This window comes from Stenella coeruleoalba (genome assembly GCF_951394435.1).
Source record: "Stenella coeruleoalba genome assembly, chromosome: 2".
Classification (NCBI taxonomy): Eukaryota; Metazoa; Chordata; class Mammalia; order Artiodactyla; family Delphinidae; genus Stenella; species Stenella coeruleoalba.
The window spans coordinates 3,015,011-3,027,817 of record NC_137147.1 but is presented as its reverse complement, the minus strand read 5'-3'; the positions used below and the strand labels follow the sequence as shown (position 1 = coordinate 3,027,817).

General features: G+C 43.2%; 1 protein-coding gene across 11 annotated transcripts in view; it reads left to right on the top strand.

The window, feature by feature from the left end:
• PPP2R5C (protein phosphatase 2 regulatory subunit B'gamma) overlaps positions 1–12,807 on the top strand; it is a 132,157-nt gene that overhangs the window by 42,365 nt on the left and 76,985 nt on the right. The window contains exon 2 of one of the 11 annotated variants that reach the window (XM_079914246.1): positions 12,352–12,512. The exons of the other annotated variants lie outside the window; for them this stretch is intronic. Within the exon in view, the coding sequence (XP_079770372.1) occupies positions 12,491–12,512 (22 nt within the window). The 5' untranslated portion in view covers positions 12,352–12,490. The remainder of the gene's footprint in view (positions 1–12,351; positions 12,513–12,807) is intronic. 11 annotated transcript variants of the gene reach the window in all.

The window sequence follows — 12,807 nt, the reverse complement described above, 5'->3', positions numbered from 1 at the left end:
CAAAGCACCCTTCTGTCAGCCCAGCTCCTGGCCATGCAGAGCATCCCAGACCAGAGGCCGGAGCAAGGGGCCGGTGCAGGCAAGACCTCTGTCACCCACATCTGCTTCCAGACAAGGCCCACCTCACCTCCTCTTCCCTGTCAGATGGGAAAAGTACCACCAAGGATGCGGAGAACTCCAAAACTGGGGTAGTTTCTCTCACTAATGTACTCAAGGAAAAATCTTTCTTATTAATCTTGGAAAGACGTGGCTAAAGTGCACAAGGACAAACTACTACAGCAAGAAAAGTCTGGTTTTGTTTCAGGCCCTTGAATTATTCATAAATCAAAAACCCCTCTAGTTAAAAAGAAAAGCTAAAGAGATGTAACAGTCAAATATAGTGAGTGAATCTGTATCAGATCTTTGTTCTAAAAACAAAACAAAGTAAAATCAAGCCTGCAGAAGACAGTGGCCGAGTGCAGAGCGATGTGGGACGCTATGGAATTACTGTTAGTTTGAAAGGGATTGTGATCTGTAGGCACTGTCCTCATTCTTAGGAATTGCAGACGGAGGTATTTAGGGGTGAAGTATCATGATCTCTGCAACTTATTTCAAATAACAAGGAGAAAAATAAATGTAAAGCAAATATGCTAATATGTGAACAATTGGTGAATCTGGGGAAGTGGTTATACAGGTGTACACGTTGAATACAAGTAGTCAGCTTCTGTGTAGGTTTAAACTTTTCCATAATGTTTGGGAGAAATGTCTTTAAAATGTTCTGCTTTAGAAAAAATGTGCAAAGGACATGTAATTACTTAGAAATTGTTTCCTAAATAGTGAGCAGTGGTCTTTTATATTCAAGTTTTGGCTTTTCCTGTGTTTTTCCTTTTACTCCATTGCTGACAAATTAGTGGCCAGTGAAATAATCAGGCGGTGAAATAATCAGGCGGGGGCTTGGTCATCCCAGGTGGGGTGAGGTTGAGACCCTGTAGCCCAGTGCCTTATTGGTGGCCTCCTGCAGCCAGCACGGTCCCCTTGTTGCTAACTTGTAGTGGCTGCACAGACAGCTGCACCATCTTACCGAACGGTGTTTTGGGGACATACACCTTTTTTTGATGTTTATTGGCATTTTTATTGGACTTTTAAAGCATAACAGTTTAACGGCACGCTCTTAGGTAAAAGCAAGGTTCCCTCTGAACTTGAGAGGCAGGGTGCTTAGTGGTTAAGGGCGGGGGGTCTGAAGCCACAAGGCTGGGGTCGGATCCCTGCTCCCACCCCACCACTGGTTAGCTGAGCTGTCTTGGGCAGGCTAACTCACTTCTCTGCTTGGAAATGGGAATGAAATGGGGATAAAAGGACCTACCTCTCTGTATTTTTATGAGGGTTAGTTAAATGAGTGCATACACATAAAACGCTTAAAATGGTGCCGGAGTGTTGTAAGACTATGGGAAGTGTTAGTGGTTGCTGTGGTTATCGTCTCTTTTCTAGGTCACTGTGGTAATTCAGAGCCCAGCATCTTAACCACAACTTATTTTATTTTTCCGCTGCTGTATTACCTGTATTTGTTCATCTTGAAGCTTATCTGTCTCTGTCTCTGTCTGTTCTCTCCCTCTCCCATTTACCAAGCCTCTCTTCTTGCAATTTGCTTGTCATTTCACCACCTGGAAGAAATCAGTATCATTGATGATCCTGGAGTGTGCACTGTGTTCTGCTTGTAGACTGTGTGTAAAATTACCTAGTAAGGTGATCCAAAGTCTCTCTAGTCAGAGTGTACTTACTGACCCCCTTTCAGACTTTTCACTCTCAGGGATCTAGTCTGTTAATAAGAAATCAGCATTTAATACATTCCTCTCCTCACCCCATTTTTAACTCTTTTGAAGAAAAGTGTTTTAGCATAAGATTCATAAGGAATTCTGCTTTTAGAAGTTAGAGATTTTATCTGTGATTAGTCCCACATCGGGTGACTTCACTTGTCATTTCCCCTTAGTTGTATTTAAATGCAGATGTTGCTTTCTGATGCTTTAGCAACTGGACTTCCAAAAGTTTACTGTCAAATTGTCAAATCCCACTACATTAAACTCCTGAATTCCTTTTTTGTGTTGGGATTTTTAAATGAAGATATTATTTGGTGGGACTTCCCCGGCGGTCCAGTGGTTAAGGCTCTGCGCTTCCAATGCAGGGGGCACGGGTTTGATCCCTGGTCAGGGAACTAAGCTCCCACATGCTGCACGGTGTGGCCAAAAAAAAAAAAAAAAAAAAAAAAAGATAGTATTTGAACTAAGTGGGATCCAGACTATAACCTTATACCTTATTGCTTCAAGTTTTAATATTGTGGTATTTTTAATAGAGCTTGAGCTGTTTCACCTGTTTGATTAGGTTTTTCAGTCTCTGCTTTGTCGTTGATGTGTGTGAACTTCGTGTATTACATTTGGATTTTTATCTGCTGGTTGTGTTATTCACCAGCAATGTGTTCTAATTATGGTATTTTGACTTATAAAGTTATGAAAATAGTAATGTTTCCCTCTAGGGAGCAAGCCTAGTTTTCCTAAATTGCTGGTCCTTTATTCTTGGTAGACTTCAAGGAGGAAGAAATGGGGCGGGGGTGGTCTGTGTATGTTTGCATTTGTAGATCATTTTGATACATATACAACTAGAAGTTGTTTTTTTCACCTTCAGGTAGTGGGCCAGGCTTCTCTAGGGGTGGTATATGATAACCTTGTTTTCACAACTCTGAAGCTGTGACGATATCCTCAGCATTTCCATAGGGCAGTGTTTGTAGGTGCGGTCATTGGGCCCCTGGAGTCCCTGAGATACTTCCAAGGGATCTGCAAGGTCAAAACTGTCTTTCCAAGACTGCGAAGGCCTTTTTTGCCTCTTTCACCGTGTGGCCGTTCGCCCTGATGGTGCAAAGCCGGTGGTGGGTAGAAGAGCTCCTTGCTTGGAGTGCGCAGTGGTGTCCAGCTAGAAACCAGCGTGTGCTCCACCACGCCACACCAGTCGGACCTAAGACTATCCTTGATGAAGCATGAAACGTTAGGGTTGGTAAATCTCAGCCCTTGCAAACACACCTTTTAATAACATTTTGTGGATGATGTGCAGAGTTCACACAGAGCCCTCGGGCACACTGCAGTGTGCTGGCAGCCTCTAGGAGCACTGCACGGTCGTGTGAGTTGCAGACTGAGCTAGCCACTTTCTTCAGGAACATCATTTTTATTCAATACTTGAAAGAACAAACGACAGACAGATTGGGTTAGTAAGACCTGAATATTTGACGTTTGCTTTCTCGAAAAGGAATGAAGGAAGCCTGTCAATTCAGGGGAAACAGCAGTGACACTATTTGTTGCCCATGATAAAATTCAGACTTGCAAGCAAAAATTTGAATTTTGGAAAACGTGTATCCGCCAGCGTGAACCTGACAGCTCCTGGTGCCAACGGCTCCTGGTGATATTAACAAACAGGGCTTCTTGATGTGAACGGTGGAAGATCTGCATGACTGCATGCCATCACATTCAGTAATGCTGCAAACATGCATGGGCAGGAGACACATTGAAATTGCAGGACACATCTCAGGGTTTGAGGCCACTGAAACATCCATCAATATGGTTCCAGATTCCATGGTGCAACTAATCTTTAAGAAACTACCACTTATTGAATGTTAGCATAGAATCAAAGAAGAATATCGACAATTTTTTTTTAAAAGCCATTGAAATACCTCCCGTTTTCAACGAAACATGTCTGTGAAGGCTGGGCTTCTTTTCATATACTTCAAGCAAAATACCATATCAAACAGATTGAATACAGAAGCAGAAATGCAGGTCTACCTGTCTTTTAAGCAAGGCTTTAAAGAAATAGGCAGAAATGTAAAACAGTGTCATTCTTCCTGCTGTTTTTTTAATGAAGTTATCCTCAAAATGATATTTATGTTAGCACGAAATGAGTCCATTCCTCTCATCTTAAATGAATTAATAAGTAAATGTTTTAAACATTCTCTAATCTGGTCATTATCAGTAGGTAGAACCCACGTGACCTAAGCTCTGCAGGGTCCTCCAGACTTTTTTAGAGGACATGATCCTGACACCAAAAAAACTGAAGACCCTTGGCCTAGGAGAGCTCTCTAGCATGAGCGGGATGTGACCCTGACCCTGTTTTTTACCAAGCCTCTGTATTTTTTCTCTTCCTACCTCAAAAAAAAACTTCCCAGATTAACTAGTCAGCTAGTAATGTAAACAGGTCTCTCAGGCCACAGTGGGAGGTGATAACTCCACCCAGCGTGTGGGCAGTGGAGTCACCCCAGGACCCGGGGCCTCTCTTTTGGCCTTAGTCAGCTTCCATTTATCTTTTTAATCTTTTAAAAAAATCCATATGTGAATATAGCCACTTTGAAAATTTTTTTTAATTACGAATAAAACTAAAATTCTCCCTAGCTTTATCCCCAGAATCAGCCTCCTACCTTTCCTGGCATCTCAGAGCAAATTGTTTGGAGTTTGCTGTATATCATTCCACATCTCTGTCTGTGTGTGCGTATTTTCACATTAAATAATGTAAATATGGATTTATTTATTCACTGAAAGTATACAGTATTTTTTTTTCCTTTTTTTTTTTTTTTGACACGCAGTGTTCCCGGACCAGGGATTGAATCCAGGCCCTCGGCAGTGAAAGCACAGAGTCCTAACCACTGGACCGCCAGGGAATTCCCTGGTTTTTTATTTCTTAAGAAAAAAAGTTGACATGATAGCAGTTTTAGAAAACTAAACTTCTTACAAGGTCTTAGCATCTTGATAGTTTTCTAAAATAATTGATGATGTTCAGAGCTAGTGTTACGTTGTATTATCCTGAATTGGTACTATGTATACATACATTACATAAACTCTTAAGTGTGGTCTTCCGCGTCTTCCTGCTAATTTGCTTTAAACTCTCTTGGTGGACATCTGGGAGGAGGCAGGAGCTAGAGGAGCACCTGCCCCGTGCCTGGACCATCCCAGGGACCATCGCAGACACTTAATGCCCACAGCCGGATGGGAAAGAAGCTCTGTGCTCGTTCTACAGACATCAAAAACGAATGTCCACGAGCAGACCTGACCAGATAGTGAGCGACAAGGCCTGAAGAAACCGTGCACTGTTTGACTAGAACTTGGACCACTTCTGCCACACCAAGCTGCAGGACATGTGGACAGTTCTGTGTGCTTGAGGCCTGGTCCCGGGGAGACATCTCACTTGAGAGGACATGGATGACCCTTCTTCCCTGCTGTTTAGAATATTTTACTAGACTTTGAAAACATTGGGATTTTGTCAATTTAGCGACCCCCACCTCCCCTTCCCAAATTAGATCTAATCGTACCAGAATCGAGCTAGCGGACTCAAGGCGAAGGCCTAACAGTGTCGCTTACCGGGTCACTGGTGTCCTTGACTGTCTCCATACCTTCCTGAGTCTGCGAATGCATTATATTTTAAAATGCGTTTGATTAAATTACTTATTTTCAAGGGAATTGAAAGAAAGGAGCTTAGATTCAAATTCCAGCCTGCTGTCCCTGAGGACAAAAGTACAGGATAAGAATGAGCAGATTCCTCCTTTTCTCTTATCCTTAGTTAAGAGAAATGCTATGCTGGTAGAAAACTTGAGTGACTGTCCAATGAGTGAGTTTTTTTTAAGACTTTAATAAATTCAGATACTTTTTTTCTTTGCGATAAAGTCACAAATGACATTATATTGAAGAGGTGTTATTAATCTTAAACAAAGGTTAACTTAAGTTTACACTTTAAGCCAAAGTTAAACTTGTGATGTCCTGAAATGTTTTGCTTGTCTTCTTCCTCTCTGCCTACTTCTTCCCCTTAAGCACTCCTTTCTTATTTTGTCTCATTTATTCTCCAGAGGAGGCCATCAGATATTTAAACTGACCTTTTCTAAGGCATGTAAACTTTCTTGGGTTGACTTTTCTTATTCAAATAGTACAGTATCAGTGCATATGAATTCTGGATTTTTCACTTCTAAGTGTTGTGCATCAGTTCAATGTAAACTTTCAAAATTTTAACCTTGAATTTTTGTGTTTAATTTGGTATGCGTTGCAATTATCAGTATCCAATTAAATAAACGTAGACCGCCCTGCCTACGTAGATTAGGAAAATATCTTTTGGGGGGTATGCGTGTGCACGTGCACGCACATGTGTTTCTGTAAAGCCAAATACCAACTTATAAAAAACAGTTCAATCTCCAGTCTTGTTGTTTAGTATATAGGCTTAATCCTTTGCTTATTTGAGCCTTTCCTCTATTTTAAAAAAGGAGGAGAGCCTTTAAGTGAAATGTAAGCTAAACTTGGAGCCCCTAAAATAATTTTTAAAACTGTACATCATGTTAAAAATATAAAGGGGAGTTTAAGAAGCATATTTGGTGAAGTGTTCTTCGTCAGGAAACAGGGACTTATCAGCCAGTTAATAGCCTTGACTGTGACATCCAAAGTAACTGAAAACACGCTGCCCAGGTAAATATTTATACCAGTTAGGAGTGTGCAGAAATGAGGCACAGCAGCCCAAGAGCCAATGCAGCTCAGGCGCCTGCCATCCCTGTGTGCTTCCTTGCATACTGTCTGGTACACCAAGCATTACCGTAATGCATTTCTTCCAGAGTTTTTCAAAATTGTGTGGCCTTAAGAGAGATTGTTTAGGAAGACCGGTTTCCTCGGAGCAGTTTGGTCCTCCCCGTCTGCAGCATGGCCGAATAGCCAAAGGAGGGTGGAGACGCTTGTCTGTCATTAGCGCCCAGGAACCTTTTTCATCTTCAGACCTCCTTGCAGGTGTTCATTAACCATCCTATTTCCTATGAGACAGCAAACAGGTATTATTAGTCCTATTTTTACGGCTGTGGAAGCCAAGGCAGAGAGGTTCCCGGACTTGCCTAAGGTCAGAAGGAAGAGCTCTTGGGTTTTCTGACTCACAACTCCGGGCTCACACCTCTCTGGATGTGCACAGGGCTGCTCTCACAGGCTCCTTTATCACAGAGATCTAGCCACGCAGTACTTTCTGCTCTCAGTTTTTCACAGCGGTGTAGAGTGCAGTGCAGCTGAAACCAGGTTAGTTGATCTTATGGTGTCATCTAGAAAAACAGGAGATGCAGATTCTGGGTCATGAAGGTAAGGCTGTACCTTGGGGGTTTGTGGGTACGGATGAAATTAAGTCAGTGGGGCCTAAAAGTGCACCCACTTGCCCCTTAGCGTAGCCTGGAAACTCCCGTTGAAGAAACATGGACTCGGGGACTGCTTTCCACTTCGTTTAAGGAACTTGTACATCCTGAAAGATTTACATTGAAGCTGCATTTTCAGCATAGCTAATGAGTATTTCAGTGCTGAACATAAACTTAGTACTGGTAAAGATTCCTCATGAGTAATTCTTTGAATTTAGAACAAAGTGAGATATATTGTTCTATTGGTAGTAATAGAATTTGGAGCTTTTGGGCTGTAAGGAGGAGAGACATTCTTTATCTGAAAACTGGCTGTTTTAGTTTAGGCATTTGTCCGAGGGGAGACAGTAGTAAAGACAACTACTTCTTGATGATGTATACAACTGAGGGGATGTTTACATTGTAGTTTATAAAAAGCCTGTGAACTCATGTTCCTGATTTTCATAAAGCCCTACGATACTCCGTGTGTGTGCTCTTGTTGACTTCAGTGTTGGTAGCATAGCCGCGCTGCATCCTTTGTTGTGCCACATAAGGTTAAAAGTAAGACCAAAATTTTTAGTTAACTGAGTTTGCTTCAAAGGGAAGGAAAACTTTATGGAATATACCTAACAGAAAGGAGAACAAAATTTAGCTTTGACCTTTTGCCTTACGGCCACCTAAAGCTTTGTCTCATTCCCTTGACAAATACTTGTAAATCACCACCTTGGTGGTTGGCACTGTGCTGGGCGCTGAAGGTGATGTCTGTGCACCTTCAGACTGGCACCAAGGAGGAGGGAGCGGGCCTGGGGGCGGGGGCAGGCCTCCCAAGAGAAGTAATACTTGATAAGCTCACTGGTGGTCCCCGGTTCAGCGCACTGGGGAGTGTGTTGTGAATGGAGTGTGGCAATGTGGTGAGAGAAATGCTGGGAAAGGGTTTATGTCAAGTAAGTAGCGTCTCTTTGTGGACTGATGAGTGGAGTACGCGTCAGCGAGCAGTGGATGAGGAGGCCACTGCAGAGTGTGCCGCCCCCGCTGGTCCTCGCGCAGGGAGGGAGGGCCAGGCTACTTCTGTTACGGCTCCACGGTGAACCTCAAAGACAGGCGGGAAACTAAAAGTGATACCTTTGTTGGGGGGACGCCAGGGTTTTCACCGTGCGTGTGTGTGTGTGCGTGCGCGCGTGTGTATTTGAACCCCGTAAACATAATACCTATTCAAAAACGTAAAAGAGAGGCAGAGCATTAAGAGTAGAGAGCATATGTGATTATTGACCTTCACGGTCAGAATCAGAGGGTACTGTCTTTCTATGTTTCTGTGCTGTGCTCTTAGTTAACTGGCTAGAACACAGTATGGAAAGGCCACGATCATGGATTTGGATTTGAGACGTGACCAGAGGTTACCTTTGCCGGTCCTTGCCCAGCCTGTTTACGTGCACACCCTCACTCGTGAGGGCAGCAGAACATGGAATGCAGGAGGATCGGGCAACTAGTCACCCTCCACACCCCAACCAGGGCCTCACTCAGATCATCTGGTTCTGATTGAACTGACCTTTCATTGTTGTGTTTCATTTTGTTGAATGAACCAGTTTTGCTGTGCTTCAGGTATTGTCACTCTGCGGTCAGCCCTCTTTCTTTCTTGTGTGTGAATGGTAAGGCTGCCAAAGCCAGATCTGCTGCAGACCCGAATTTCAGCGTCGTCTTCAGCAGGGTGTGTTTTCAGAAATTTCCAGGGCAGGAGGGGGAATTTAAGAAGGAAGTTGGGGAAGGTGAGGCCGAATGGCTTTGGGTTTCCTGGTGGCACAAGTGGAGGCCTCTGCAGAAGGTTGAGGGGCAGCGGTGACCTGGGACGTGTGAAGGGTGAGAGGGAGCTGACCGGACTGGTGAAGTGTGCTGCGGCCTGCAGGGCGCAGTCAAAGGTGGCAATCGTGATCATGATCCCTTAGTAGAGATATGCTTTGCAAACACTTTTTCCAAGTCTGTGGGTTGTCTTTTCACTTTCTTGATGGTACTGTTTGCAGCAAAAGAGTTTTTAACTTGGATGAAGTCCAGTTTATCTAATTTGTCTTTTGTTGCTTGTGTTTTTTGGTCTCTTACTTAAGAAATCATTGCCTAATCCAAAGATTTGCTATGTTTTCTTCTAAGGGTTTTATCATCTTATCTTAGCTCTTACATTTGGTCTCTGATCTATTTTGAGTTAGTTTTTGTATATGCTGTTAGGTAAGGGTCCACCTTTATTCTTTTGAATGTGGCTATTCAGTTTTCCCAGCACCATTTGTTGAAAAGACTGTTCTTTCCCCATTGAATGGACTTGGCGTGCTTGTTGAAAATCAATGGACCGTAAATGTGAGGGTTTATTTCTGGACTCTATTCTGTTCCATTGGTCTGTATGTCTGTACCACAGTCTTGATTACTGTAGCTTCATTGGAAGTTTTAAAATCAGGAAGTGGGAGTCCTCCAGCTTTGTTCTTCTTTTTCAAAATTGTTTTGTGTTCAGGATTCCTTGCATTTCCATGTAAATTTTAGGACAGTTTGTCAGCGCTCCTGGCCTCTCTCAGTAGCCTTGTCTGGGCTAGAATCGGTTAGATCAGGACAGTGCAGTTCACACTCTGCCTGGCAGTTCCTCTGACTGAGGGAGAACCGGCTGTTGTTGGAAGTCTGGGGCCATGGGCCTGATATGGTCTAGTAAGAACCCCCAAAATGTTTAAGTTTCTGAAGTCTTGGGTTTTGTCACAGAAAGCTATTTGAATTTTGTATTCTGTTTCATAATTAATACTGTTTAATTTAAAGATGTTTAACATGATTTAATTGCTTTGTAAAACTGATATTCCAGGAAGGGTATCGTGTCTACCCCGTAATAAACATGCACCGCCCCCCTCGCACATGCCCAGACCGCATGCCCCAGTTTAAAAGGCCGAGTTGGGGGAAACCCGCCCATTAGAGCTTTTGTGTTTGTAAAGGTTGTTTCTTTGACCGTCTGCTGTCTAACCTCGCCAGACCCAGACCCCAGGCTGGCATCCGTCCACCTGGGTGAAGTGGAATTACCTGATTGTCAGTGTGTCGGTGTCTCTTGCAAAGCTGCCATCCTTTTCTGTTGATTCTTGAGGTGGATTTAGACCTGGTCAGTCTTGGCCATCAAAAAGATTCCTACAGGATGAAACCCGTTTCATTCCCTAAGTTATCATTTTTTGGAAGATCAAGTTCTTGGCCAGGAGTGCACTACGTAGTTTATCTAGGTTCAGATGTGCCGAAGGTGACAGCCCAGGATCAGTCATTTCCAAATGCCTGCGCTGCTCTGGGGCAAGGCTTTTACCTGTCCAGGCAGAAATAAAGATGATATAGTGTGTGTCTCTCATAAAGCTAAGTTTATCCAACTTACAGGTCTGTCTATTCTAGGATTGTCTTTTTTGGTATTAAAATATCTTTTATGATTTGTTTAAATGTTCCTATTTGTCAGTTAGGGTGGTAAGCCAATGTCAGTCTTTTAAGATTCCTTGTGAAATTTTACTGGTCTGTGAAATCTGAACCCCAGAACATCATTTTAAGCCACAAATCCCAGATTTGTACCTTGTTTACATTTGGAATTACCACATAATAATTCAGACAATTTATGTAACTTAAAAGTCCATTTTCTATTTCCCTTATATGAAATGTCCAGAACAGGCAGATCCGTAGAGACGGAAAGCAGATTGGTGGTTGCCAGGGGCCGGGGGAAGAGAGACTGGGGGGGGACTATTTAAAGGGCGCGTGTGTTCTTCTAGGGTGATGAAAAAGTCTTGAAACTAGAGAAAGGGGTTAATTGCACAACATTGTGAACACACTAAATGCTACTGAACTATGCACTTTAACATTGTTAATTGTAGGTTTTGTGTGAATTTCTCCTCAACTTTTTTAAAGCCATTTTATTCAATGTTGTAATTATATATGAGCCGGAAGGTGGGAGGGGGGTGTATCCGGTTATATGAATCCGGGTGAGCACAGGATATATGCTTACACACACAGGTATATATTATTAATTTGTATCTCTAAGCATAATCATTAGAAGCTCACTAGGTAGACAGACTTTCTGCTTTGGGACAGCAGAAAGGTTCGTGTTGATACTCCACTGAAACGCGAAGGTGTTCTTTATTCTCACCTCACAAACGATCCACATTCTCCAGCTTTTTGCAACCTTTCACCCTGGAAAGTTGAAGTTTTGAAATCACCTTCAGGAGAAATTGGAATAAAGTTCCTCTTGATGCTCTGTCTGGTGGCTCTGTCTTAGTGTTTACTGGGACGCCAGCCACCAGGCTGGAGGCAGTTGGCAGTGTTCTGTCCTGTAACCCTTGAAAGGGGACCGTGATTTGTCCTCCCCTGCCCCCAAAAGAGAATGGAGGGAAGGGAAAGACCCTACATTATTTTTAAGTGAGAAGAACCCTTATTATAAATTCTGAGTACAGCGTAGTAGTTGTTGTTGTTTTTTAGACTTTCTCTCCTTGATCGTTCCAGAAGGAAACGCACAGGAGGGAAACTCTGGGTTAGGGCCCCGCCTGGACTAGGGGTTCTGGGGCAATCTGAACGCTCACCACTGTTCAGGTTCCTTAGTTTCCTGAAGTAATTGAGCTTGTCACCTTGCCTTCATTTAAAATACTGATTGTGCTTTACTTTTAACAGTTTCAAGATCTCATAAGAAATAGTCCACGAAGGTGGATTTGTTTTAAGGAAGGCGATTTTCCACCTAACTTTGACTTTATGTTTGTAAATGTTTTGAGTTTTGTCGGTGTTTAAATGGTTTTCCGTGCGTCAACCCTGACCGCAGAGGGACAGTCCCAAGCACGCTGGTCACATGGAGGAGGAATTCACACATGGCTCCACCACCGTCACCGCCAGCCCCCCACCCTGTCACCCTTTCATGTTGCCTTCCAGTTGTGTTTCCCCACGAGCTGCTAGCCGCTCAGTCCCACTTTGTTGCTTGGCGGTTGTCGTCGGTGTTGTTTTTTGCTTTGCGGCATTGAAATTGTAATTGAAACTGAACACTGATGTAGCGTCCATGGTGACGAAAAAGAGAAGTTTCGGAAGCCGTTGCTGTTTTGTCCTCTGCTGCCACAGCTGATCGCTCAGCGTTCTGGCCTCGTAAGAACTAGAACTGAAATTAGGGCATGCATGGTGTTATCTAAACCTCAGATTCTGTGAGTATCATTTTGTAAAAAGAGTAGCATTTTTGTAATGAAAACATCTGCTTTGTGCAGGCCTATCGCCAAGGCAGAAGATCTTAATTAGATAGCGTCCTGACTCAATGGAAACCTGAAGTGTGACCCCTAAAAATGCCAGCTGCTCTTCCACTCATTCTCCAAGGCTCCGAAGGGTGTTGTCCATAGGAGAGAGAAAATGTCTAAATCCATTAATTCAGGTTCGTGTTACCAACTCATATTCTACCACCCCTGTAACATTTTACACCAGTGAAATCTTCAGTTGTCACAAGTGGAGCTGCATAGGATTTATGAGCTGTACATTGCTTCCTCAAAATGAGAGCAGGGTTTCACTGAAACTAACGAAGGGCGATCTACCTCAGAACTGTAAACAAATTCTCAGTTGTGACTTTGAAGGTTCTGACCTGATTTGGTCCTGCTTTGAGGCTGACGACAGCTGAGGGTTAGCCCAGATCAGCGTAAATCAGAGCAGCCAAAAAGTCACCGGAGCTCGGG